Source organism: Trichosurus vulpecula, chromosome 3 (genome assembly GCF_011100635.1).
Source record: "Trichosurus vulpecula isolate mTriVul1 chromosome 3, mTriVul1.pri, whole genome shotgun sequence".
Taxonomy (NCBI): Eukaryota; Metazoa; Chordata; class Mammalia; order Diprotodontia; family Phalangeridae; genus Trichosurus; species Trichosurus vulpecula.
The window spans coordinates 386,794,743-386,821,222 of NC_050575.1; the positions used below are offsets into that span (position 1 = coordinate 386,794,743).

General features: G+C 40.8%; 1 protein-coding gene across 6 annotated transcripts in view; it reads right to left on the reverse strand.

The window, feature by feature from the left end:
* The window catches only part of FBXO31 (F-box protein 31), an 83,832-nt gene that overhangs the window by 17,981 nt on the left and 39,371 nt on the right, over nucleotides 1-26,480 (reverse strand). For 4 of the 6 annotated variants that reach the window (XM_036748514.1, XM_036748519.1, XM_036748517.1 and 1 more), the window contains exons 2-7: nucleotides 21,043-21,114; nucleotides 16,087-16,173; nucleotides 8,187-8,263; nucleotides 4,550-4,717; nucleotides 3,754-3,828; nucleotides 850-959 (exon numbers count right to left, since the gene is read on the reverse strand). In XM_036748514.1, the coding sequence (XP_036604409.1) occupies nucleotides 850-959; nucleotides 3,754-3,828; nucleotides 4,550-4,717; nucleotides 8,187-8,263; nucleotides 16,087-16,173; nucleotides 21,043-21,114 (589 nt within the window). The remainder of the gene's footprint in view (nucleotides 1-849; nucleotides 960-3,753; nucleotides 3,829-4,549; nucleotides 4,718-8,186; nucleotides 8,264-16,086; nucleotides 16,174-21,042; nucleotides 21,115-26,480) is intronic. The other 2 variants (XM_036748516.1, XM_036748515.1) reach the window with 1 other exon arrangement.

Consider the following 26,480-nt stretch of genomic DNA (forward strand, 5'->3'; position numbering starts at 1 on the left):
ATAGGTGATGGAATCCAAGGTACACATTTGAGATAAATATTTTCTGGACACAGCTAATGTGGAACTTAGTTTTGCTTAACTATCCATATTTGTTACAAGGGTTTTGTTTTTCTTTTTTCTTCCCCCCTAGAAAGAGGGAGAAAATAGATGTTTGTTAATTGAAAAAATTTAATGTTTAAAGTGAATACATATAACTATATGTACCAATGCATATATACTTATACACACATACACACACACACACACACACACACAGATGTGGGCATTAAGAAATAGAGAAAACACAGAAAAAAAGGGAGAAAGAAAAATACAGAGAGAAATTCCATTAAATTCTAACTCTGATATAAGGAGAGAGACAGAGAGACAGAAACAGAGAGAGATTCCACTAAAATCTAACTCTAATGTACAAACTCTGGAGGTGCTACCAAAACAGGAAAGCACCCAGTACAAACCTGGTAAAAGAACAACTGTCTGCCATCTGAGGACTAGCCTCGCTAAGTACAGAAGAAGAGTGTCATGATTATCATGGCTACAAGTAAATGAACTGACAGATCCAGCAATTCCCGAAGACTTCCCTACCAAGCAACAGGAAGACTGATATGCATAACCTTTGGAAGGAATGTACACACACTGACTAAATTATACACCATTAAAGTACTGCAGTGTGGGTATATAAACCTAGGCATGTTATATGTGCATTTGGGTATCTGTTTTGCATAGACAAAAATCCAAACACTCAAAGTCCTCTCAAACAAGCAAGCTGTTTGTGGAACTGCACTGGGCAGCTTCATCAGTTTCAGAGGAGGCAGGATGCAACCCGGCTTCTTGGCATGCAATGCTGACACTTACTCATACTGACTGGTGTAAATGAACTTCATCAAGATAAGCTCTTGCATGTGTTCGTGGAAAATGTCTTCCAAGGTCCGTCCCCATTCTTCTCTCAGCCACGTTCGGAATTCCTGCCAAAATAATAAAATTTATAAAACTCTCCACAGAAAATTGGCATGAACAGATATCTCTAAATGACCATCTCCCAGCTGTTCACTAACAGACTATGTACTAGTATATTTCCACTGTGTATTGGAATATAACATTTAACTTTAAAAACTACATAAACATGGTTTATACAAAACTCTTAGTTTCTAATTCTGCGAAGTGTTTTTCAATAATATCTAGAATTAATCCTAACATTCAACAGATTCAGATTTTATTTCCAAATTATTACAATCTGTCAATTGTTTTTGTATTATTTTACTTTCCCTAATTTCAGCAGGTTAACAAAAATGAATCAACTGCCCATTGTGATGGAGTTCTTTAAAAGAAAGGTATTATTAAATGGGCCTCAAGGAGTTTAAAAAATAAATTTGGCATGCTTCTTGGGAAAGATTACCACTACTTATAGCTGGCACTCAATAAATACTTTGATGAAGCCATGAGCTCATTTAATGAGGTTTATTTATCCCTTCTCATCTCACACCACTAATAACAGGTATCCCAAGCAAAAAGATTATGGTTATTATGAATGATTAGATTAAAAATCTAGCTGGATGACTAATATGGAAAATATGTTTTACATGGCTTCACATGTATAATGTGTATCATAATGCTTGCCTTCTCAATAGATGGGGAAAGGGCTGGAGGGATAAAATTTGGAACAAGACTTTTTTTAAAAAGGAATGTTAAAAATAAAGAAAGAAGGGGCAGCTAGGTGGCGCAGTGAGTAGAGCACAGGCCCTGGAGTCAGGTGGACCTGAGCTTAAATCGGACCTCATACACTTGACACGCTTACTAGCTGTGTGACCTTGGGCAAGTTACTTAACCTCAATTGCCCTCTGCCTAACTCCCTTCAAAAAAACAAAAATTTTTTAAAAAATTTTTTAAAAAAAATGAAGAACTAGAAACAAAAATTTTAGTTTAAAAAAGTACTAGTTGGGTACCAAATTCACTCATTTTACTTCTGTAATGAATGGCCAATTATGTAAATTTATAAGCTGACAAATATATATGGGTTTAAATGGGACTATAAAAGGTGTCATTTAACTGACAAAAAATATAAATTATAATCAATATTTGAGGACACTCTTCCTGAGGACTCTAGAAATATATTCTTTAAAAACTCAACCCTAAAAGAAGACTACTTAAAAACTTTTTATACAACTGTTGAGAGGAGTAATTACTGCCCCTTTCACTAGAATCGGTGGGCTTGCCAAAAGCATCTACAAAGGGCATCACTACTGGAAACAAGGCTCAGAAGAAGGAAAAAGGGGGTGTTATTTTTTAACGTCCTTAATCCCCTTCAACCCTAAGATGGACAACCACAACCTGACTAGAGCAGACACAAGCAGTGAGCAGCAAATGAAGAGGCTTCTACTTGCTATCCACCCACCCATGCTGGCAACCTAGGAAACAGCTCCCCACACAGTATGTGGCACCTCCTCCCTGAGCAAGACCAAAGCCCAGAGCAGCAGCAGTTTTGGCTTCTCTGGGGAGGCAGGCAGGACAGTCACTTTAGGGCACCAGCTTCCACTAGTCATCACCTCAATCAACCAGGTGTTCAGGAGTACAAAACATTCTTGAAATGTTAAGATTGGGCACATTCTGCTTGTCTTTAATTTCTACTGTAACAGACTCTAAATAGAGGAATTAATGGAAGGCACGTTTGCTGGGAACTGGGACAGCTGCCAGCTCCCCTTAAGAGGCATTTAGAACAAAGTCAGTCTCTTAAATATTCTTGTATACGGGTGCTGCCTAGGTCCCTACAACTCAAGCTGACAACACAATGAGAGAGGGCATGGTGTAGTGGAAAGAGCGCTGAGCCTGGACTCAAGAGAGACCTGGGGTCACATCCCACCTCTGCCACTGACCGGCTATGTGACCATGGGCAAGCTGCTTAACCTCTCGGAGCCTCAGTGTTGTCATTTGTAAGACAGCGATAATAATGCCTATGTGGTACCGACCTCAATGGGGTGTTCTGAGGGTTAAATGAGGTAACGCATGTGAAAGTGTTGTACAAACCTAAGTTACATAAACACACATTCACACACATCAGTTACTGTTAACACGAAGTGGTGTCTACACAAACAAGAGAGACTTGAAACTAAATCAGTTCTTTTTAACAGCTTTGTAGTTTACACTGAAAACAGAATCACTGACTCACGACAATGGCCCTAGGGTTGTGTCTGACATGCAAGCTTCTATACTACCTGATCTACAGTTAAGTGAGTGACTACATGGAGGTTCCAAATAAAGCAATGTATCTAATTGTCTCTGAAAGTCATAATCCAGAAGGAGGGGCCTCACTACATAACAAAAATAGCATTTCAAATTTTTTTCTTCAGTTATGAAATCTAGAATAGCTACAAAATGTTGAGAAATCAGACTCAGGAACTTCTTAAACAAGCCCAATATATTATTTGAACTAAAAAATGCCTTTTGATCAAATTAAATGCTTTCACTTTTTGGAGGGTTTGGGGTTTTTTTTAAGCTTTCTACGGATACTTCCAGTCACTTAACAAAGGGGATGCAAATATTAGAGCTTAGTTCATACACTCTAGGGGAGAAATCTATACATATGAACACATCTATATTGAACAACTTCTAAAAATGCATCAAAATACAGCTCTGTGCTAAGTACTCTGCTAATAATATCTCTACACTCTCCTGCTCCAAGAGGGATACAATAAACAGTGAGTAACATATCTGTTAAGCTATTTTTAGGGTGCCCACCCACCTGCATCCCAAAGACAGACTTACCTCTTGTCTCCCACCAGACATCCTATGGTGATCTGTCTGGTTGCACTTGGTAGAAAACTCATCCTTCTTTACAATCTAGTGATTCATAGGAGAAAAAGAGAACTGACAACAAGAAGTATTATGTGAGCAATTTGGCAGAAGGGATTCAAGCACACAACAGGAAACAGGAAACACAGGGATGCTCCAAGGTAGGCCCCTCTGGTTTACTCAATTAACCAAACAATCCTATCTTAAAGGCAATTTTGGCAACCAGTAAGTGTGAAAGGTTAAAATGGCAGAACCCCATCATCACACCCTGAAATAACAGTTCCCTTCTCAGAGGCGAGGGGACAGACGATATTGAAGGAAGAAAGATAGGCATTCTGCCTTCACAGAGCTTCTGAGTTAAGCCAAAAGTGGCCGTTTGCTATTAAGGTAAATAATCCACTTCTTCTCTCAGGGACGGTCCCTATTATTAGCCAAAATCTAATGTCAAGGGTAGGGTGGTTTACTGCAATGCAGGTTCTCCTAAAACCGGAAAGACCCAAGTGTGGGAAAACTGCCATATGATAACCCAGAGTTCAGTCTGAATGGATAATCAATAGTTTCCTTTGAATTATTCTTTCAAAGTTACATCAAGTCCAAAGATTAAATAATTCACAAGACAGGGTTTAAAAAGACTGTCTTCCTTTCTCCATGGCATAATTACTGGCACAATATATGAACACTAGCCAAGAATATGAGCTCATAACTCATGTCACAGCACCTAGAACATGTTCCCAGTTTACATAAATAGAGAAGTTGGCATTATGCTTACCTGAATATGGCCATTATGAGGCCCTTTGTGGCCATACATACACTCAACAGTCGCGGACTTTCTTTCCATTAAGTGAATCCTAAATAGAGGTTTAAATCTCATGGGGTCATCAACGTGGGGGTCATGGGGAGGCAGGTACATCCAACCAATGATAAATAAACCATCTACCTGTATCAAAAGAAAGCAGGCTATGAGAAAGAGTTTAAAATCCTTCAATGACTGCCTGGTCTCAATGTTCCCAGAATGCTAACCTTAGGCCCTTCCAACATGATGATGTTTCCCCACTACCTCCTCTGACTATGCTTTAGTTTTGAAGACTGCTTTTCCAATCACCAGCTTGGGACTCAGGTAGATGGCAGATTCTCAGTGAGAGACAGAAAAAAACAAAGGCCTTCCAATAAAGACTGCAATTTTAAGACATTCTGTGAATCAATGTTTGACAGATCAAAATCTTCTTTGTCATACAGAACACAAGTCCAGGCGTGTCGCTTTTAGTTCCACAGAGAGAGGCTGGGAAAATGACACTCTTCAGTTTGTAACTCTTAGGATCACAGGTCTGGAGCTGGCAAAGGTCTTACTATTGTAAGCGAGCCCACCTATACACTTCACAGTCCTATCAAACTCCGGCCAAAGGAAGGTAAGTGACCTCCCTAAGTTCTCACAGGAAGGACACCACAGAGTCTGACTCCCAATCTAGAGTTGTGTGAACTGTGCTATGGTGCATCAGGATCACAGTCTGGACAAGATAACTGGGGCAGTTATCTTTTCATAAGGCATTATTTATTTCCTTCTACTTATTCACTGCTTTTGGAAGATGCATTTTCTTACTCTACTATTCACTACCAATAAGAAAAACAATCCCTCCCCTTGGCTCAAAGGAAAATCTATCATGCTCATCTCAAAGGGAAAAGAATCAAAAAGCAAGCTATATTTTTTTCTCTAATAACATCAGATATATGCCCCTCCCAAAATGAAGGCTTAATTAGCACGTCTTCTTCCAAATCGCAAAGGACATTTATCCCTCAGCAGAACTCAAGACAAAGGAACAAAATAATGACCAACAAAAGCTAGGCAAAATTGTACAGGGTAGCTCATTTAAACCAGCTCTGTATGCCCTAAAAATGAGGCTATACAACTCCTACTAAGCCAGGAGCCCATATTTACATTCATATCTGTCTCACTGACTATATGTCTACTTTTCAAAGTGAGTAGAAAAAGAATGCTAAAATATGAATTTAAAATACTGGAAGGGGAGATGACAGAGGTTTATTTCAATATGTATCTTAATCTTCCCTTCCTCCCAAATTACCTTGTCTACAGTGGATCATGATTGAACTTTCTGTGGAAAGTGGGCCTGTGGGTTTTAGTGGGCCACTTCAACACTTATTGTACAAGAGCAGTGGCAAAAAGCCAGCTTCCCACCTTGATTTATAGAACTCTAACACTGGGCATGTACAAGAGGGTGGGCTTAAAAGCAAAAGCACCCAACTTCATTCCCAGAGCTTTATTGTAACTGCAACATGCGTGGCAATGAAATCTCACAAGGAATTAATTAAAGGCGTTCTGGAGCTGGCACGTTACTCAACACAGGCGGCCCTGCCACACACCTTGGGATCCTTGGGAGCAACACGGCCTTAAGGTTTCAGGTTAGAATCAGAGTGGATAGAGGGCAATTTCAGCCCCACCCCTTCCTTCCCTCCTTCCCGCATGGTCACTTCCTAACCCAGGGGACAACAAGGGAGATCCTAGCCAATTGAGGGACATTCCTAACAGGAGTACACAGGCTTCAGGCTTAGACCCAGAGTAACCAGAACTCCCAAGGAATTCACTAGACCTTTAGGGCCAGTCAAGGATTCAAAGAAAACTATTTCAGATCATGAGATGTCAGAGGAAGACTCTGGGGCTCAGCACTTGGGTGGTCCCAGTAAACCCCAAAATGACTAAAGGGGTTAGGATCTCTGAAGCAGAATTTGGCTTATTGCAATGTAAGTCATTGGTCTCAAACTCAAATAGAAACTCATCCCTCCTGCTTCAAGTTAACCAGGAAAACAACAAATTAACATTAACTGTGTTATCTTGTATCTTTATTTATTTTGCTAAATATCTCCTAATTACATTTTAATTCAGGATGTGGGCCAGGAATTTCACATTGCTGATGTAAGGTACTACCCTTTTAATGTACAGATAGCAGAAAACACCGTATCATACACAGCCCTCAGGGTACCAAATTATCACAACGCTACTCGAGATCTCCACTGTTTACCCACTCTTACAAAGCCTAAAATCAATCTACTTACTCCTATTAAAATCCAAGAGTAAATATCTTTCCTTCAGACTAGAGCTATAAACTTAAAAAATCTGTACACTCTTAGAGCAAAGCAAGAATGAATTGAATAGGAGATCAGATAAACCCTATTTCTAAATGCTAATTTCAATTCTTCCAATTTGCCCAAAGTAGCCTGGAGGGAAGTAAGCCATTTTCAGTTGCTTTGCTTGCCTGGTTTTAATGTCACCTCTTGCTGATAGGATAGTAGCCTCCTCTGCGTGCTACTCTATTAAATTTAATGTACAGACAAATATGCCATGTCATGCTTATGTACTTTTAGAAGCACACACAGTGTACACCTGCTCCCCAAAGGCAGGGATCCCAGGGCTCTGGGAGGTTCAGGAGAGCTCTGCTGTGGAGGCCCCAAGGATCCTACCCTGGGATTCTGCAATGATACTTTCTGTCATCACTAGACAGAACCTAACCCTAAAGCTGAAGATTCATACTGGTGTCCCCACAGGGACACCAGTATCTGGAGACATACAACGTCAGTCCACTTTCACTCAGACACAGGAAATGGCTACTGTGTGCAGGGCCTGGTCCTGGGGCCAGGGTGGCAGCTTGGAGCTGTTCAGGAAAAGTCTAAGCCTTGACCAAGGCCAGCTGGAAACTCTAGTCCCCCAACGCTATCTTTCAAAGTGAGGCACAAACAAATGAGAAAAATCACCCTGCCATGAATTATTCTCTAGAGGAGGGCCATATTGATGAATCTTTGCCTGTCTCTCACTGGCTACAAGAAAGCAAATATAAACCAGGCTAGCTGGAAATATTCCTCTGACAGTCAACATCTGTTTATCAAAAAGTCTACAAATAGTAAAATTTTAAAAGCTACGTCTAGTCAGACTTTACTTGAGAGGATAATAAAATCCAGCTCCCTGAAAAAATACTTATGTAGAATTTCTTGATAATACTACAAATTTCACAGAAGAAGGAATGTTAGCATATAGTGAAGGGGAAAAAAATCAATCAGTGTTAATGGGGCCAGAGATATGTTTACAGGACATGTAAAAACATAAGCAACTTGGAAATGAGAACTTCAATGTGGGGCCTTCATGGTATTTCCCCAAAACGTTCCAGCGTGGGAATGACACTAAGTAGAGATCATTCCAACAGCTCTGGACTTCTCATACAAGACAACCACTAAAGCCTCTCTGAAGATAAAAGGTTGGTAGGTTTCATAAGCGAGTCCTGTTTTTTGATTCTTCATATGTAGAAATGGTCATGTTAATTAGTGTTACATAATTAAATACAAAGGGGGGTGATTCTTTTGTTGTTTATTTTTACATAAATAAAGCTTTTCTGAGTACTTACCACAACATTCAACAGCCCTCCATATGGCCCAATGTCTGGTTGCCACAATCCCAAAATATGTCTATATCGGTGAAGCACTGCGGAAATAGAAAAACATCGAGGATACATCTCAAACTGAATGCACGAGGCTGAATTAAAGAGGCTGACAAAGCAGAAAGGTGAGAGGCGAGGAGGGGAAAGATGAGGTCACATCACATGAAGCTTTGGGGGGCAAAGTCTATTATGAAAACAGAGGGAGCAACAAATCTTATCTAGAATTGTTTGGAGAATTAACAATAAAAGATATTTCCAATTACTACACGTGCTTAATAAATCTTCGAATGACATAAAAAGTTATGACCTTAGGTGGGGTCTTTTTTAAACAAACATCATAAAAAGTTCATTCAAACAGCAAGTATTTACTGAGCACCTACTGTTTGCAGGAGATGGTCCCACATAGTATAGGGGTTTTATGTAAGACATTGTTGTAACTCTGCCAAGGAGATGTATGACTTGTACAAAAAAAATAACCCTAACAGGCAGAGTGGGTTAGAAATTACACTGGTTCTGGGAAGGACAGGCTGCATTCCCACCCATCCAAATCAGACTGCACAGGAGCAGTATTCAAGCTGGGTCTGGAGATAGACGGGCAAAATAATTTAAGAGGAACAACATTCCAAGAGGTACAGAGGCAGGTAAGCCTGGGATGTGTCAAGGTGAGAACTCCAGGAGGGTGGGAGCACCTGAAGGAGAGAACAGCTAAGCCTGGGAAAAGGCCTGGGGCCAGCTTGAAGCGGCCCTGAAGGACACCTAGCTGAGGTGCCTAATGTGGTGAGGTGACTAATGGGAAGGCAGTAGGTTTTATGTCCACATGTGGTATGGTGGCTGTATGAGAAGGGCTTAGAGCCACAGGGACAGTCTGTAGGCCCCTGAACTAGTGTAAGCATGAGGTAATTATAGGTAGATACAGAAAGGAAAGTAACGAGAAGAAAAAGGAGGAACAACATAAGAGACACGTGGGAAAGATGAATCGGCTTGGTGACTGTTCATCAATATGGGGATAAAAGAAGAAGAGGCAGTAACCAATAATTACTGAGAACATACATCTAGGTAGTGCTGCTTCTTCAAAACTGTCACCCCGGGAGACTCTATCCTTATCCCAACAATGTTGTCGGGCACTGTCTTTGCAACCAGGCCAGATGCCCCACCAGAAAAGAGTCTCATTAGCTTACAGTCACACCTCTTTCTGGAGCAAAAGGGGATTTACCCGGTTCAAGTACCAGATTTGGCTCCAAATGACTTTTGGTTCTTTCCCAAAATGAGAACTACCCTCGAAAGTAAACGATTCTGGGATGTCTGTTTAAAAAAAAAGTAATTCTATTACCTTGTCATCACATCTGATACACTCTGAAGGGGGGTACTAGTACTAGTACTACCACTACTACTACCGCTGCTGCTGCTGCTAATGCTACTATTACTACCTTGAATGTTGGATGTACTGGTCTGGTACAACTGCACAAACAAACCCTGAAAGATAAATCAAAGACATTGGTATAATTCAAAAATAAATGTATACTTTAGTATTTTTTTTTGTTCTAGACCTTGATTTCATCTGTGTGGGAAAATACCCTCTTCCCTACTACACTACCCTGCCTATAGAGTAGTTTGTCTGGGGCACTAGCAGGAAGTTAAATGACTTGACCAGATGCAGGACAGATCACCGTGGGTCCCAGACCAGCTTCTCCACCCCTCTGCCAAGGCTGCCTTTCTTTAATAAATATACAGGATTAAAAATCATCACACTCTAACACAAAGCCTCTCCCTCATACTGTATCCTTTTGAGGGGCTAAGCCATAAAGTGATTTCAGCTAATAAAAGGTGAAGCACCTAAATGACAGGCTAGGATGTGTTCAAGTGAACTTCTGACATCTGTAAGCAGAGATTGTCCCTGGAGGGAAGCCATAGCTGCTTGTCATTTTGAGGCAAGACATCACATTGCATTCTAGGTGTTCACATTCAAAGGTCACAGAGACGGAATTAAACTATGACTCAACACATCAAAACACTTTTAGACTTAAACAATGTTCCTCAGGTCTCAATAGTGACTAAGTAACTTAAGTTCACTTCCAAATGGCGTGTTGTGGTCATTTGCTCAAGCCGTCCAGAGCACTCAAATGCTTGTAAACATGGGATAAAAAATGTGTTTCAATTCAATGCAATGAAGAATCGGAAAAATAATAACAAATGGTATTAGGAAAAGTCAGAGTTTCATCCCTTTACACCCCCCCCCAATATTTTTCATTCACAATATATCCTTTAGATTCAAGGATCAAAAGAAAAGAATATATTTCTAGAGAAATTTTGACCATGACATATTTTTGGCACATGATAATTTTTTTCCACAGTGATACTGAGAACCAATCTCACTGACTTACAACTAACTAAAAAGTTTAAAGCCCTGAACCTACTGAAATAAACAATAAATTCAGAGGCAGAGGATGAAGGCTTTATGAAATTATACTTCCACATTATTTTGAGGATATTAAAACACAATAGTGTTGACTACCACTGGAAGAGTTAAGAAACATAAACCAGAGTTTTAAAATAACAGGAAGTAAAATACACAAGCAAGAAGGGAAGACGTGACTATCTCCCAACACAGAACAAACCACCAGGGATCAGGCGACCTGATTTCTAGTCTCAGCTTTTAACTGTAGTCAAGTCTCTTCATCTCTGTAAAGCCTCAGCCTCCTCATTCCTAATGTTATGATCAGAGTATCCAGATCTATGATTCTCTGTATACACACTACAAGCAGCCCAATGAAAGCTTCCTCTGGCTTATTTCTATCCTATTCAGAACATTCCACCTTAAATAAGGTGAGTTTATAATCTGATACACCAAAATTCCTCCACAACGTAGTCTCATTCTGTCATTCCATAGCAAAGAAATCTGCTAAATATTGCGAGAATTTTTACTTATGGAGCTAATTTGTGTTACTTAATGTTTAATAAAAACATTTTTTAACTTACTGTTATGATTTCCAAACTTCCTTCTCTCCCTCTCAAATTGTACATGATCACTGTCTCACATAAAGAACACAGAATGCCGAACTGTAGCATGGAAGATGTGGCTTCAGACTTTCTTCTAATCTTCCTGGCTACATAGCCCCCGGTAAGTCACTTAACTATGCAGGGTTTCAGACAACTCCCCTGGATGGATTTGCTAAGGTACAGACATTGTAATGAGTGGTAGAGGGAATTCCCACACCAGAACTTCCCTACACTAGCCAGTGGATTCCTTCATGTAGTGATATCCTTTGTGTATTTTGGAACCAAACTAAAACCCACCTTAAAAAAGGAACAATTAAGTTTGGGTTTTTTTTTTTAAGTAGGAGGGAAGGCAGGGCAATTGGGGGTCAAGTGACTTGCCCAAGGTCACACAGCTAGTAAGAATGTCAAGTATCTGAAGCCGGATTTGAACTCAGGTCCTCCTGACTCCAGGGGTGGTGCTCTACTCACTGTGCCACCTAGCTGCCCCCAACAATTAAATTTAAAGAAAGCTCTTAGGATACTTTGCAAAAATTCAGTCACTAAACAAAGATGGTTAATATTTCTGAAGTATTAAATTGTTTATTAGTTGGGATTTAAATTCAATTCACATAGAGCCATACTTAAAAGGACAAGACACCAAATAATTACAAAAATTCAGGTTGGTGGCTCAAATTTACAAAGAAGTCTGTTTTAGACCCTTAACTTAGACTATCAAAGAACAGATGGGGTATTATAGTGCTGTCAAAATCAAATAGAAACAATCCCTTACAGATATATTGACCTAGAAAAACATAAATTAACATCATTTATGTTGCACTGTATTTTTATTTTTTTAATTAGACATTTCCCAATTACATTTTAATCTGCTTCAGTTGACACCTCTGACTAAGGTATATCCACTATTTGGGTAGAAGTAGGTAGCACAGTAGAGACAGCATAGGGCTTAGAATCAGGAAGATATCTTCATGATTTCAAATCCTGCCTCAGACACTTACTAGCTTTGTGACCCTAGGTAAGTCACTTAACCTTGTTTGCCTCAGGTTCCTCTATAAAATTAGCTAAAAAAAGAAAATGGCAGGCCAATCCAGTATCCTGGCCAAGAAAACCAAAAAAAGGGGTCGTGAAGAAGTGGACATGACTGAAACTACACAACAAAAATGCTGAATTCTATACTAGTATAAAGGTATGTTCTGACAACTATCCAAAGTAAAAAATATCCTAACTGGCTCAACTGGAATACACTATTCTCAAGTTAACCTTCTCACTGGCCAGCCCTGGTGAACAGCGTGGCAACAGAAGCTGTATTTTTTAAGCAGTGTTAACCCTTTACATTCGTCAATCCCGAACTAGGAAAAGTCCTAGACATTCCACCCACTGTTTCCCCACTCATCTCCTTCCTTGCCCCAGAACACACCTGGGCTGCTTCACTACTCAAACCAGCTGAATGGGAGGGGAGTTTCCAACTTTCTTTATTCCACTGAGATGCAGGATCACCAAGCCTTACCATCTGATCCCTGCCTCTATACCTGAACAATCCTAGGCACTGCCACTGGACCTAATGACAAACCTGGGCCCTGCCATCTGCCCTTTCACTAAACCTCAGGATTCCCAGACCTTCTAGCCAACCTGCAGTGGAACTTTCTTTTATAGGCTGTCTCCCCCAATTAGCATACTTTATCCTCACAGCAACCCTAGGAGGTAGGTGTTATAATTATTCCCATTTTACAGATCAGGAAACTGAGGCAGACAGAGGTTAAGTGACTTGCCCAGGCACCATCTGAATTGTCTTAGGAACACTGTGAAGATCACCTAGCAAAATGAGGTACCAGACACTGCAGTTCCCTCTCGAGCTGGACTGCCAAGCGTTCAAACTCAAACTCTACTGCAGAATGTGACTTCCTGGAGAGGAGAGGTGAGAGCAACCTTTTTCTATTTGAAGGAGGAAGAGGAAAGGATAAGGATTTACAGCACCTACCACACACCAGGCACTGTGCTAAGAGATTGGGGTTGGTTTTTTGTTTTGTTTTTTTTTTTTTTACAATTTATTGTATCATTTGATCCTTAGAACAACCCCTTGAGGTAGGTGCTAGGATGATCTTCAAAAAAAGCAAACAGAGGTTAAGTGACTTGCTCAGGGTCACCCCACTAGGAAGTATCTGAAGTCACATAGTTGAATTTCTTGACTCCAGGCCCAGCGCTCTACCCACCGCACCACCAGCTGCCTCTTCACACTGCCCAGCACCTAGTGAGCATTGAATAGATGCTTTTTCATTCTTCCAGATACTTTTCTAAGCACTTTCCCATCTCATCTAATCTTCACAACCCCTTTTACAGGTGAGACAACAACACTTGAGTTAAATGCCTGCCCCAGAGCCCCATCATGGACAGTCAGTGACAGCCGAGTCTCTCGAATTCAAGTCTCATTTTCTTTCTACCATAACATGCTATTTTGCTTGCATCAGAAAGAAATCCTTAGAATATGACATATCTGGGAAGGAAGATCCAGATTTTTTCCCAAGGGACCTTTATTCAAAATGGGCAATACCATGAGAGAGAGCAAGAGCCCTCTAACCAGACTAACACTGACAAGGAGACCTGAAGGTGAAAGGACTTGGCAGTGTCTCCACCTGAACATCTATTTTAAACTCTTTAAAGTCTGTAATTTTTATTCATGTGATTTGGAATTGCATCAAAGATAACTACCAAAAAAAGAGAGACAGAACCATTACAGATCACACAGATATTATATCTACGACTGGTTAATAAAGCAAACATCCATACCCAAGGACCATGCAATATGGTATTAAACACTCAAGAATACAGCATGCTCCTCATAAAATAATTCAAAAGATCATTTTTATATGTGTATATACATACATATACATATATGTGTGTGTGTGTGTGTGTGTGTCCATATTACCTGGTTTATTAAAGCCAAGCTAATTTTCTTTCTTTAGGCTCTTTTACTCAGCTCTAGCTAAAATATTTCTCCCCACAATTCAGAAAATCATTTGAGACTATTTACGACAGTTTCCTATTACTCATCACAAGTGCATCATCAAAATCAATTTAATTTACGAAAGGTCACAGTATAACACAAAACACAGGGTATACCTGGCCATAAAACAATCTCGGCTTTCTGTCACTCAACACCTCAAAAACTGTAATGTTCCCATGTTCCTATACAGAACCACTATTCCCAATATAAATATAAAATCTAGAATACCAGATGTTAAGAGCATTTAGAAAATTTTCTAAATCATAAATTCTCTTTTTGCCAAAAAAAGAAGCTCCCACAGGGAAAAAGGATTAAATATTGAACAGATCTTAACACTCAAATCATTTTTTTAAAATCAGTAATTACATCTGCTTCCAATTAACAAGGGCTTTAGTAACAAAGTTAATATCCGATTTTTTTTAAAGCCCACACCCACAGAGTCACAGCACACAAGAAATGTGCTAGTAGTTCACTTGCAGCAAATGCAGCAACCTCTGGCCCTTCTCTGTTGCCCCCAGCACCCCCCATCCGTGGGTGGCCTCCACCACTGTTTCTCATTCCTTTTCTTGAACTCTCCCCTCCCTTCTTCCTGTGACATCCTTAAGTGCCTTTGTTAACTGGCTTACATTCCCATCACCTTTAACTTGTCTTCACTGTTTTCAAGGCTGGTTTCAGCTAATTCTGAGCTTCTTTCTACATTTTTGGAAGTATCTCTTCTGGTTAGACTCTACTCCACAGCTGAAAAGGGTTAGGGGTGGAGGGTGAAGAGGAAGGAATGAGGGACGGGTGGGGGTGGAGTAGAGGAAAGGTCAATAATGAAAAAAGCCTGTATCCCCTCCTACCTATTTGTAGCCAGTATTCTTGTACCTGGGTTACCTTCACTTTTTTGAGCTCGTTATCTACACAAATATTTTTTTTTACTTGTTTGATCTTCTAATTTCATCTGTGTGGGAAACTCCTCCTCACTTAAATCAATAACCTTGACCTCTAACTTATAGTGTGAGAGAGCTTCATGGCCAAGGGCACCCCCAGAAGGCTAAGTGACCTGGAGATGTCTCAGAGGCAGGACTCACACCTAGGTCTTTCTGACTCCAAGGGCTGGCTCTCTATCCACTATGTCACACGCCCTCTCCCAAAGTTCTTTATAATTGTATTAATTATATAAAAATACTGTTAAATCAATCCAAATAACTTTACCTTAATAGCCTGCATAGACCTTGGAAGGATTTATGATTCAAGTATCCACTCATTCTCTTAAATGAGAAGCAGTTACGATAGCTAACTAGAATAACAGATGGAGATGATCCTGATGAAAGTAGGGAGGGTCAATACAAGTTTGGAGGGCAAGTTAATGTTATGTGGGTCCAAAAGATTTTTTTGTATCCAAGTGCCATACTATATAATCAAGGATATAAATTCAGCAAAGGAGCCCATCTAGAATTCAAACACAAAATGATGACAAACGTTTAAAACAAGTGAACTGCTTGAGTTTCATTTTGAGGGGAAGAGAAAAGACTTGAGGGCTTCTGTTCAGTTCTCCCTGCTCTGATCCTGCATGAACCTAATGAATTTCTTCAGCATAAAGCTCCCTTAGTAAACTTTTAAACTGCTATCGTTGGTAGGCTCCTAGGTGTTATGTAGCACTGATCAAAGCAATGACAGAACTACTCCCTAAGCCTAGTACACCTTAACCAACGCCAACCAAAACAACAGGACATCTTCCCGAAAAGTGACGAGCAGCAAAAAAGCCAAAGTGATCATCAGCTTGCTCTGAGATCAGCACAATCCTAACATCCTCTGTGTGTTAGGATCATCATGCAGCATCTTGGGCGTGCTCTCTGCAAAAAGCATCAGCTGGCAGCAAGTACGTACGGCAGGTGTAAACATCTCTGTATTCCATGTGCTCGTAATCGGGAAGAATTTTCATAAAACGTCCCGACTTCACTCGTGGATTTATACCTGAACAGACACAGCAGGGAAAGTACTAAAGAAGATGTTTCCAATTTTCATGACTATATACACATTTTCATAGGATGTAAAGTTGTCTTCCTCCTTAGTGCTAAATATAAAACCATTTATATTCACCAAGCACAATGCAAGGTACAAAGAGTTCATCATCTTCTGGTCAAGGACTTCAATCCTGGCCTGCACACCCAATTCTGGGAAACTAGTCCTCTACAGGAGAAGTTTCCAACAACAAACCCAGAATGGGACAGTACACACTTTTACAACATTCTCTAGGTTCCCCTGCCTTGCTTAGCGACAGCTTGATCTCACTCCCCCACTCCCATTTCAACAACTTGGACTTAACCTTTTCTACCTAGAGATAAATGAGGTTCACAAAGCCTGGAAGAGTCAGGAGTTAAGAAGAATAGAAGTGTTTACAAGACATGGCTTCCCTGACAGTGGACAGCCAAATGACTCAAGCAAAGACCCTCTTCACGTAGCTGAAGTTTTACTTCAGGTTCCTTTGCTGATCTGAGCAGAGAGGCCAAGATCTGACAAGCAACATTTGGTATCTTTCTACCACCTGTCCTTGTGGTAAGATAAATTCTTCCTTGGAACCCCCTTATATAATTGGATAAGGCTGCCCCCATCCTAATTTTGGAGAAAGGGAAAGAAACACTCAGTATCTCCATTTTGCTAATACAATTGGTCAAACCATTAAACTGATTTTGCCTTGAAAATAGCTGCCCCTGTTGTAAGGAGCAACAGAAAAGTGGACTCCTATCTATGTCAGCTTAATGATTTCAAGGTTCCTTAACCACAAAAATAATGACAATTACCGGAAACATTCTATGGAGGCTTTCAGTCTATAATGTAACAATGCCATTGTTTCTATAAATTACAAATTTCATTATATACATTTCCCCTGACCCATGCTCTGTTACACTGACTGACACACACACACAGACACACACAGACACACAGACACACACACACACACACAGACACACACAGACACACACACACACACACACACACACCCATCCCCTCCACCTCCAGTCCACTCAATTCCATACACACCTATCTTCTCCCTTAGCATTAGCAGCTGGCCAGATCCCCTCTCCCACAGTAGCAAAGGCCAATGCCTGGGCAGCCTCCTATGCCCTCAGCCCAGATAAATTAGCCAGAAAGAGTTTTATAGCTCTCATCTGTATACTCCTTAGGGTCATATGGCACATCAACTAACTACCAGGAAAATATTAAGGGATTTTCTACCATACTAACGCTATTATTATAGCTAAGCTTAAGAGACACAGATAAGCCCTCTTGGTTCTCTTAGGGAAGCCTGGGATGGCACAGGCTAATTGCCATAACCAGGTCCAAAGGACAATACAACTGGGAAGATTCATTTTGTTGTATTAAATTCAGTTTTAAATAAAATGACCAATGCTGGACACGTGGTCAGGATGATCTGGATTCTAAACCTATTGTAGACACTTATTAGCTGTGTGATCCTAGGCAACTCACACTCTCTTAGCATTGGGTTTCCTCACAGGTAAACGGAGAAAGTCACAACCCTTACTACACGGGATTGTAGAAGGATGAAATGAGATGATCTATGTAATCACCTGGCAGACCTTAAAGCAGCACACCCGTCCTAGGTCTAAGGTCTCCTCCTACTAGAAGAGACGTTCCTTGGGGACAGGGATTGCCTTCCATTCTGTTTTTATACCCTCTGCCCTTAGCACAGAGGGTTTAATATCCCAAGATTAGGAGTAAGAAGAGAATACTCAAGATTCAGAGGAACAAAGAATTTAGCACTGGAAGGAACTTTAGAATCACCGAGTTCCAAGTCCCTAATTTTATAAAAAACCAGGTCTCACAGGAAGTGAAATGACCTGTCCAGAGCCAGGCAGAGAGGTATCACAGTGAACTTGGATTCCTAGGTTGTAAAGTCTGAATCTCAGTAAGATACTTACATACAATTTTCTTAGGAAGACGTTTTTCTTCTCTATTTGTGTAATTTGTAGGGATGTCTAAGAAGCAGGCTTTGGGCAGGCCAGGGCTGCCTGGTGATTTGGGAACAAAAAGCAGGATGGCCACAGACATGAGCCCAGGGAATCAGGAATGGGTGGAAATCTGTAGAGGACAGAAGGGTAAGAGCAACAGGGGAGAAGAACTGAGAGTGTCCCTGGAAATGTGACCAAAGATGAGGACCTTGCTAGCAGAACTGGAGAAACAACCAGGAGGAAGAACAGGGAAAAGCCACTCAGAGCCCAAGAAGAAGTGAGAGCAACCCAAAAGAAAGCAACAGTCTCAAGTTAGAGAACAGAAGGAAGATGTGCACTGAATAATCAATGCAGCCACCTGAGAGACTACGATTAAAATTTACTCACGTCCCCTTATGACATAAGGGCATGAGATGCACTAACGGCGCCATCTGCTCCCCTAGAAAAAAGCAACCACCGACCACAGGTCTACTCTGACCTAGTGTTGGAAGGGACCCTAGGCAAAGCCCCTACTGACAAATGAGGAAACTGAGGACAGAAAAGAGAAATTACTTTCCCCAAACCAGAGAATATTTGTAAAGTGCTTAGCAAAGCGCTTGGCAGGCACTCAATCAGTGTTCATGCCCTTCCCCAAGGTCACATAAGTAACTAGCATCAGAGATGGAATTTGAACTCAGACCCTCTGCCTGCCGGCCCAAAGCTCCCCTCCAAATGCAGCTCACTTCAGTTCATGGCTAATAGATGACCTGCACGGTAGGCGTGTCTAAATGTAGGTCTTTCTAAATAGAGAACAGCTCCATGGGCAGGAAGACTCTGTACCTTTTTCCCTGACAAACCTCACAAAAGGCTCGGGGGAGGGGAGGTCTTCTATCCGAAGGGCTTCCGGAGGAGAACCTTCAGTGCAGGGGCAAATCTACCCCTGATATTAACTATGGAAAACTAAGCCTGGATAAAACTGCAACATGTGGCAAAATCTGTGCCAAAACAGCTTCCAGATGGCTGCTTATGACCCCTTTACAAAAGCTTCCTTACACTAACAAAATTAAGAGTTAGAATTTTTGCCTCTACCTTTCTATCTCCTCCTCTGGGGTTCAAACTAAAAAAAGCTTCACTGTGGGTGAAGCTATGAAATCAGGCCAGCCCATTGTGGACAGCAGTATGAACGACTTAGTGCCCCCAAAGTCACAGAGCCTAGTCATGATGCCACTATGAGGCCCCAAAGAGATCAAAGAAAAAGAACCTATATTTACAAAAATATGTATAGCAGCTCTTTGTAGTATAACAAAGAACCAGAAACTAAGGGGAGGCCCATCGACTAGGGGAAATGGCTGAACAAATTATGATCTAGGAATGTAATGGGATTATTACTACACCATAAGAAAAAACAAAAGAGACAGTTCCAGAAAAATCTGGGAAGAAACTGATGCAGTGACTCCCTCTGCTTGACTTCAAAGGTACTTGCTGCCCAACTCTGCTTACCAGGACCTTTTTGCTAAAGTGCCCATTTAGGACTGCCATCACAGATAAAGTCCAAAGTTCCAAACTGTGCCTCACAAAAAAAACAACCTGTTAAGTTTTAATTTAAAACAGACAAAAAAAAGCAACCTCTTTGCTGTATCCCACTCCCTTAGGTTGATGACTTATTACCAACAAGTAATCCAAGCAAAAATAACAGCTAGTAACAGCTTATGTTGTTCCCCTCAGCAGCTCACTGCTATTTGAATGGGAGTCCTAACTCTAGAAGAAAGAAGCAAGACAAGGCAGAGGTAGTGACGTGATATTTGCCTTTTCATCTATGTAAATTTCACTTGTAGGAAAGCAAAGGCAGTAAAAAAGATCATGGAATTTTAGAGTTGGAAAAACCTCTTAGGGTCTGTGAATTGCTGTTTATGGGATTTTTTTTTTAATTTTATAACTATTTCCATATAAATGGTTTCTTTTGCAATCCTAAGTATTTTATTTTTTACATTTTAAAAAATTATTCTAAGAAGGGGTCCATAATTGGGTCCCTGGCACAAAAGTTTAAGAAATTTGTTCAATTGTTCCAGTTGTGTCCAGGCTTCGTGACCCCATTTGGGGTTTCCTTGGCAAAGATCCTAGAGTGGTTTGCCACATCCTTCTCCAGCTCATTCTACAGATGAGGAACTGAGGCCAACAGGGTCACACAGCTGGTAAGTATCCGAGGGCAGATTTGAACTCATCTGGATGAGTATTCCTGACTCCAAAGTTGAAGAACCCCTGCTCTAGTCCAATCTGAAGCCCCAAGAAGTAGAGTGACTTGACCATGGGCACCACGGTCCCACACTTATAGGCCAGCTTCACAGTTTGGAAGAAAGCCATGGCTAAAGGATTTCTGAAAAGGGAAGACTTCTCATTTAGACTACAGTCTATCCTACCTAAAATCTAGTTAAGTCATGTGTTGAATGCCTGCTAGAGGAAGGCTCTCCATGAATCTAAACAAGCAGCAGATTCTTGGAAGGGAATCAAAGTGCATTCCCCAAATCACAACATAAATTAGTAAAAAACTGAAGCCACTGCTGCTCCACACAACCCGAGGATTTTGCAATACACAAGTTCCTTGATTTCTAGGCACACAATTTCTTATCCAGGGTAGGCTAAAAAATGAGGACACCTACATAACCGGAATATGAACACTGGGGAAAAATAGGAAGCAAATGTATAATTTTCGGGATCAAGTCTAGTGTTATGTCATTTAAATGGTGACAAATTCCTAATAGCTTTAAGTTGAAGTGCTGGAAAGATGAGACTACCAAATATGAACCATATTTTATGTATTATTCAAAGCTAAAACTGAGTCAACAAAGAGACTTTCATAACAGAAATATTTATGATAATAAGTGGGTTAACTCACGTTTGGCATAAACATCTCGACAGGACACACCAGTAATCTCCAGCTTCCGTAAGTTTTCACATACACCATACTCTGAAAAAAATGGAAATTTACTAAAAATTAAATTCAAAAAAGCACAAAGCAAAAATAGGGAATGGGGAAACCAAAGTCTTCACTCCATCAAATTTCGACCTGTCCCACTTTGTGGAGATGGTCTGGAATTTTCCCACTGTTCCACTTTGGGTCAGTCAACCATCAACGTTGTACATTTCCAGTAAAGGCTAAAAGTCAACCTCATGAATAGGTTGAGTTCCTTAAGTACATTCATGTGGAAATTGGACTCTATTTATCCAGAAGAGTGCCATTTTCATGGCAGTTATACTCCTAAAGTATCCCAAGAAATAAAGATTTACCCAACCTATAATGTGGCTGACCTGGGCAACTGTGGACCATATAATATAGGAGAAGGAAGAGAACGTGAAAGAGAATACCAAAAATGAGTACAAATAAAATCTGTCTTTGATGTACTCTAGCCTCTGCCTTTCCGGAACAAAGTCCTTTCACTAGGTCCCCAAGACTCTCATGATAGCCTAAAATTCCCTCAATGTGGTCCCTCTAAAGTTTACCCCTTCACTCTCCTCCCACAATCAAAACTCATGATCCCTCAATACAGAAGATCTAAACAAGGTATCAAAAGGAAAGCATTCCTGCTACTGAGTGAATGCATTATAGTCCCTTAATCATACAACAGCTATTTATAATCTTTTAAATTATGCTTAATCCTAATGAAGTGCGAATTGGTAGAGTTTTAGACAAACCAATTCAATAAACATTTAAACAGCTACTATGTTCAGAACACCTCATGGAAATGAAATGATTGAAATAAGATTCAAGTAGGGAATTTTTTAAAAAAGGTTCAAGTAGGGGAAGGAAGCAGGGGAAAAGAGAAGTGGATAAGCGTGGGAACATAAGCTGATTTTCCTATCTCGTTTCTTAAACTCATGAACCTACAACACCCAAAAACTCCAGGTTTTCCAGTCACTCCCGTGGCACAGTGCCTAGTACATATATATATATATATATATACATATATATACATATATATATATATACTCAGTAAATGCTTTTATATCTATCCATCCATCCATTCACTCATTTAGGGCAGCAAGCAGTAGAGGCTCTAGCAGTAAGCAGGACAAAGGCCCAAAGCTGCTGTATGGATGGAGAATTTGTAAATCTGCTGTTTCTAAAGGAGGAACTTATTAAACATCTGATTTAAGCACTAGCTCCCTTCTATCTGGACCAATGCTCCCTTATTCCCCCTTTACAAAAATCCACTAGACAGATACATACATACATGAATGTATGTATTTGCATGCATGCATGTAGTTATATATGTGACCTATTTCAATGCTTTCAATCTGGCACCACTTGGGCAGTAGTTGCCCACCAATTTTAGAACTGACAGAATTTTGGCTGCTTATACATCCATAGAACTCTGGGCCAAATAGGGTGAGCAATGCCTGCCTGTCCTATTCTGCTAATTCTGAGTACTTTTACTAAGGTGTCATCCATAGGAATCCATACTATTTTTAGCTTTTCAGTGGGTAGTAAAGAAAAAAGGCTGTTAAGAAGAACCTAGCCAAATTTAGAGACAATCCAGGGATCCAATGACTAAAGCCAATGGTCAAATCTTAAATTGTGACAGATGCCAAAATCTGATCTCAGTAACTTTTGATTCTAGGTTTGGACAATACAACAGAGGATCCAATTTTAGCGCATCAACATGGTATGAAAAGGCAAAAACGGAGCTGAGACATGTCTTTAGGATCACCAACAACTCCGAGACTATCTGGTTCAGCCTAGAGCTGAAACAAGACTCTCCCCAACAAGAAATACCTGCACAGCTTTGGCCTGAAACCCTCAGTGAGGGAATCCCACTACATGCTCTGAGGCGGATCATTCCACTTGTGTTGTTCAGCTGTGTCCAAATCTTCATGACCCCATTCGGAGTTTTCTTGGAAAAGATACTACAGGGGTTTGCCATGTCCTTCTCCAGCTCATTTTATAGATGAGGAAACTGAGGCAAACAGGGTGAGGTGACTTGCCAAGGGCACACAGCTAGGAAGTATCTGAGGCCAGATATGAACTCAAGAAGACTCCAGGGCCAATACCGTATCCATCGTTCCACCTAGTTGTGTGCAGTTCTAACCGAAAAGAAGTTATCCCTATGTAGCCAAAAAGAACAGCCTAGGTGGCAGTGGATAGAGTACCTGTCCTGAGGTCAGGAAGATCTGAGTTCAAATCCAGCCTTACACACAGCCTAGCTGTGTGACCCTAGGCGAGTCACTACCCTCTGTTTGCTTCAGCTTCCTCACAGGTAAATTGGAGATCATAACAGCACCTACATCCCAGAGTTGTTGTGAAGACCAAGTGAGATAATACTCGCAAAAGCACTTAGCATGGTGGCTGGCACATAGCAAAAGCTCTGTAAATGTTAGTTATTATTATTACTGCTAATCCGTCCTACAAGACAGCCTTCCAAATACTTGAAGATAGCTACTACATTGCTTTACTTAAGTATTCTCTCCTCCAGTTTCTCCAAGCAAATCTCATACAGTTTGAAGGCCCTCCATCATATTGGTCATCCCCCTCAGGGCACACTGTGGCTTATCAATGTCCCTAAAAGGCCCCAAACTGAATTCACAACTGCAAACGTGTTCTGATTGGGGAAGGTCACAGCAGGACTAATGGTGCCTTCCTATTCCTAGACTCAATGCCTCTACTCATGCAACCAAAAACTACATCATCCTTCTTCTCCGATATATCATATTGTTGGTTCATCTTGAGCTTATTGTCCACTAAAATGCCCAGATCTTTGTCAGAAGAACCGGTATTAAAAAAAAGTGTCCGGAATGCTATAGCTTCAAAAAACTCAGGATGGCCAGGGAAAGGGATAGACAATAAGAGAGGTCTGGGATATTTTCGCTCTACTGGGAGAAAAAAGGAGTAGGACCTTTGCTTGGGGTGGGTGGTAACTATCAGAGAAGGCAGACCAGCTCAAGCGCTTCTGTTTTCTCTGCAACGACTTTTACCTTGGAAATGGAAGAACAAAAAGGACTAAGAGGGCCGATCTGGGTGGCAGTGGATAAGCCATTGCACCTCTGCCTGCCTGCCTCAGTTTCCTCACTTGTAAAATGGAAATGACAGCACCTACCCCCTAGGGTTGTTGTGTGATCACACGGCAGATTTGTACAAGGTTTTGCAAACCTCAAAATGCTTTATAAATACTAGCTATTATCACTACTCAGGATAAGTAAAGAGAGAGGAAGAGAACATCTAGCCACCCCCTGTAAATCCCAGTCACCTCAGATTGTAGCTAAAAGTCCTGCAGATGTCATTAACGAGCCGCTGGCAGGGACGATGGAACAACAGGGACGACAGGAGAGGGGCCACAGAATTGGACAATGTTGTCTCAATTTTCAAAAAAGAGAGAAAAAATAAAGACTGCAAACTAAAGGCCAATTCCCAGGAAAATTCTAGAAAGAAGGGCTCATTTAACAGGGAGCTGGCAGAACTAGAAAGGGACCCAGACAAGATCAAGAGCCAGGCTGGCCTCATCAAGAACAGGTCACCCCAGAGGAACCTTGTTTCCTTTCTTGGCAGGGTTACCAAGCTAGGAGATGACAGGAATGCTCCATCATTGACACAGATCTTAGAAAAGCTTTTGATGAAGTATCTCCCATTGTTAATGTGGAGAAGATGAATCCTAGTGGTTGGATGCCCAGGCTCAAAGAACAGTTACTGGTTCAATGTCAACTGGGCAGGAAGATTACAATGCTTATGGACACCCCCAGGGATTGATGCTTGGTCCAATGCCGTTTAACTTCCTTATCAATGACCTGGATAAAGACATTGGCAGATAACTCAAAGTTGGGAAAGATATCTAACATTTGGGATGACAGGATCCAAAAGGATTAAATGGATGGAATCTAAGATGAAATTCAATGTGGATAACTGTAAAGTATTTCATTTGGTTACAAGAAATCAACTTCAACAGTCAGTCAATAAATATTTATTAAGTGCCTACTATATTCAAGGCTCTGCGCTAAGAGCTGGGGACACAAAGATGAAAAAAGACAGTCCCTCTCTTCAAGGAGTTTACAATTTAATGGGGGTAGACAACATCCAACAGAAGCTGAAAAGGGATATGAGGGGGAAGTCAAAGAAGTCCCAAAATAGTGTGGCCTTGTGAGAAATGAGGTGGCGTTCTGAGATGAACTCCCTCCTCAAATGGAGTACTTGGAGTTCATGAGGGGCAGGGCAGACCAAGGCTGGTGGGATCTTGCAGGACAGTGAGTTTTTCCCCATAATGAGCTTTCTGGAGCAGGTGAAGTCAGAGAGGCCTCAAAGTAATGCAAAAAAAGAAAAAAAAAGTGGATGAGATCTTGGGATGCATGAAGAACTGCTCAACTTCAAAGAATCGGGAGTATATTCCAGTCGTGTTCATGGTCATGGCTGGCTGGACTCCAGAAGACAGAAAGAGAAGTAATGTACAATCAGGCTGGAAAGGCAGATTGGGGTCACATCATAAAGGACTTTCAAAGTCCAGCAGAGGAGAGTTTATGCCAGATTCTAAGAGCAACAATGAGTCACTAGCAATTAATGGGCAAGGGAATAAGTAACCAGGTCAGAGCTGTGCTTAAGGGAAGTCATTTTGGCAACTGTGTGAAGGACCTGAATGGGGAGGGGGACATGGTCCTGAAGTAAGGTGGTGGCTGTGAGAGGTGGTGGGGTGAGAAAACCACAGAAATGACAAGGTTTAAGCACAGACTGAATATAAAGGGCGAGGGAGAATGAGGAGCTAAGGTTAATGCCTGAGACGATGGAAGAACTATAGTACCCTTGACGAAAATAGACTAATTTGGGAATGGGTTAGATGTAGGGGAAAAGATAATGAATTTTGTCCTGGACATGCTGAACTTGAGATGTCTATGGGAGATCCAGTCTGAAATGATCAATAGATTGCTGGTGAAGCTGCACTCAATAAGCAAAGAGAAAACGTTGAACATGCAGTCTTTGAAAAAAACACAAGTTATCAACCACCACATTAACATTCAAAATCTCTAAATCAACATAATGCAAAATAAGACTAAGATTCCACCTGACACTGCTATCAAATTGGAAAAAAAAAATAATAAAAGATTAACAAACCACCCAGGAGGGATAAAGCAAATTGAAAGGACTGAGAATTGGTCTAGATTTTTAAAAAATAATAATACTGAACTACAGAACTTATAAAAATGTGCACATCCCTTTAACCCAGAGTTTCTACTACCAAGACTATATCCCCAAAAGATTAATGACAGGACCTGTCATTAAAAAAAGACCTATCTGTACAAAAGTATTCCAAAGAGCACTGTTTGCAATGGGGAGAAAAGACACAAACTAGGTACTCA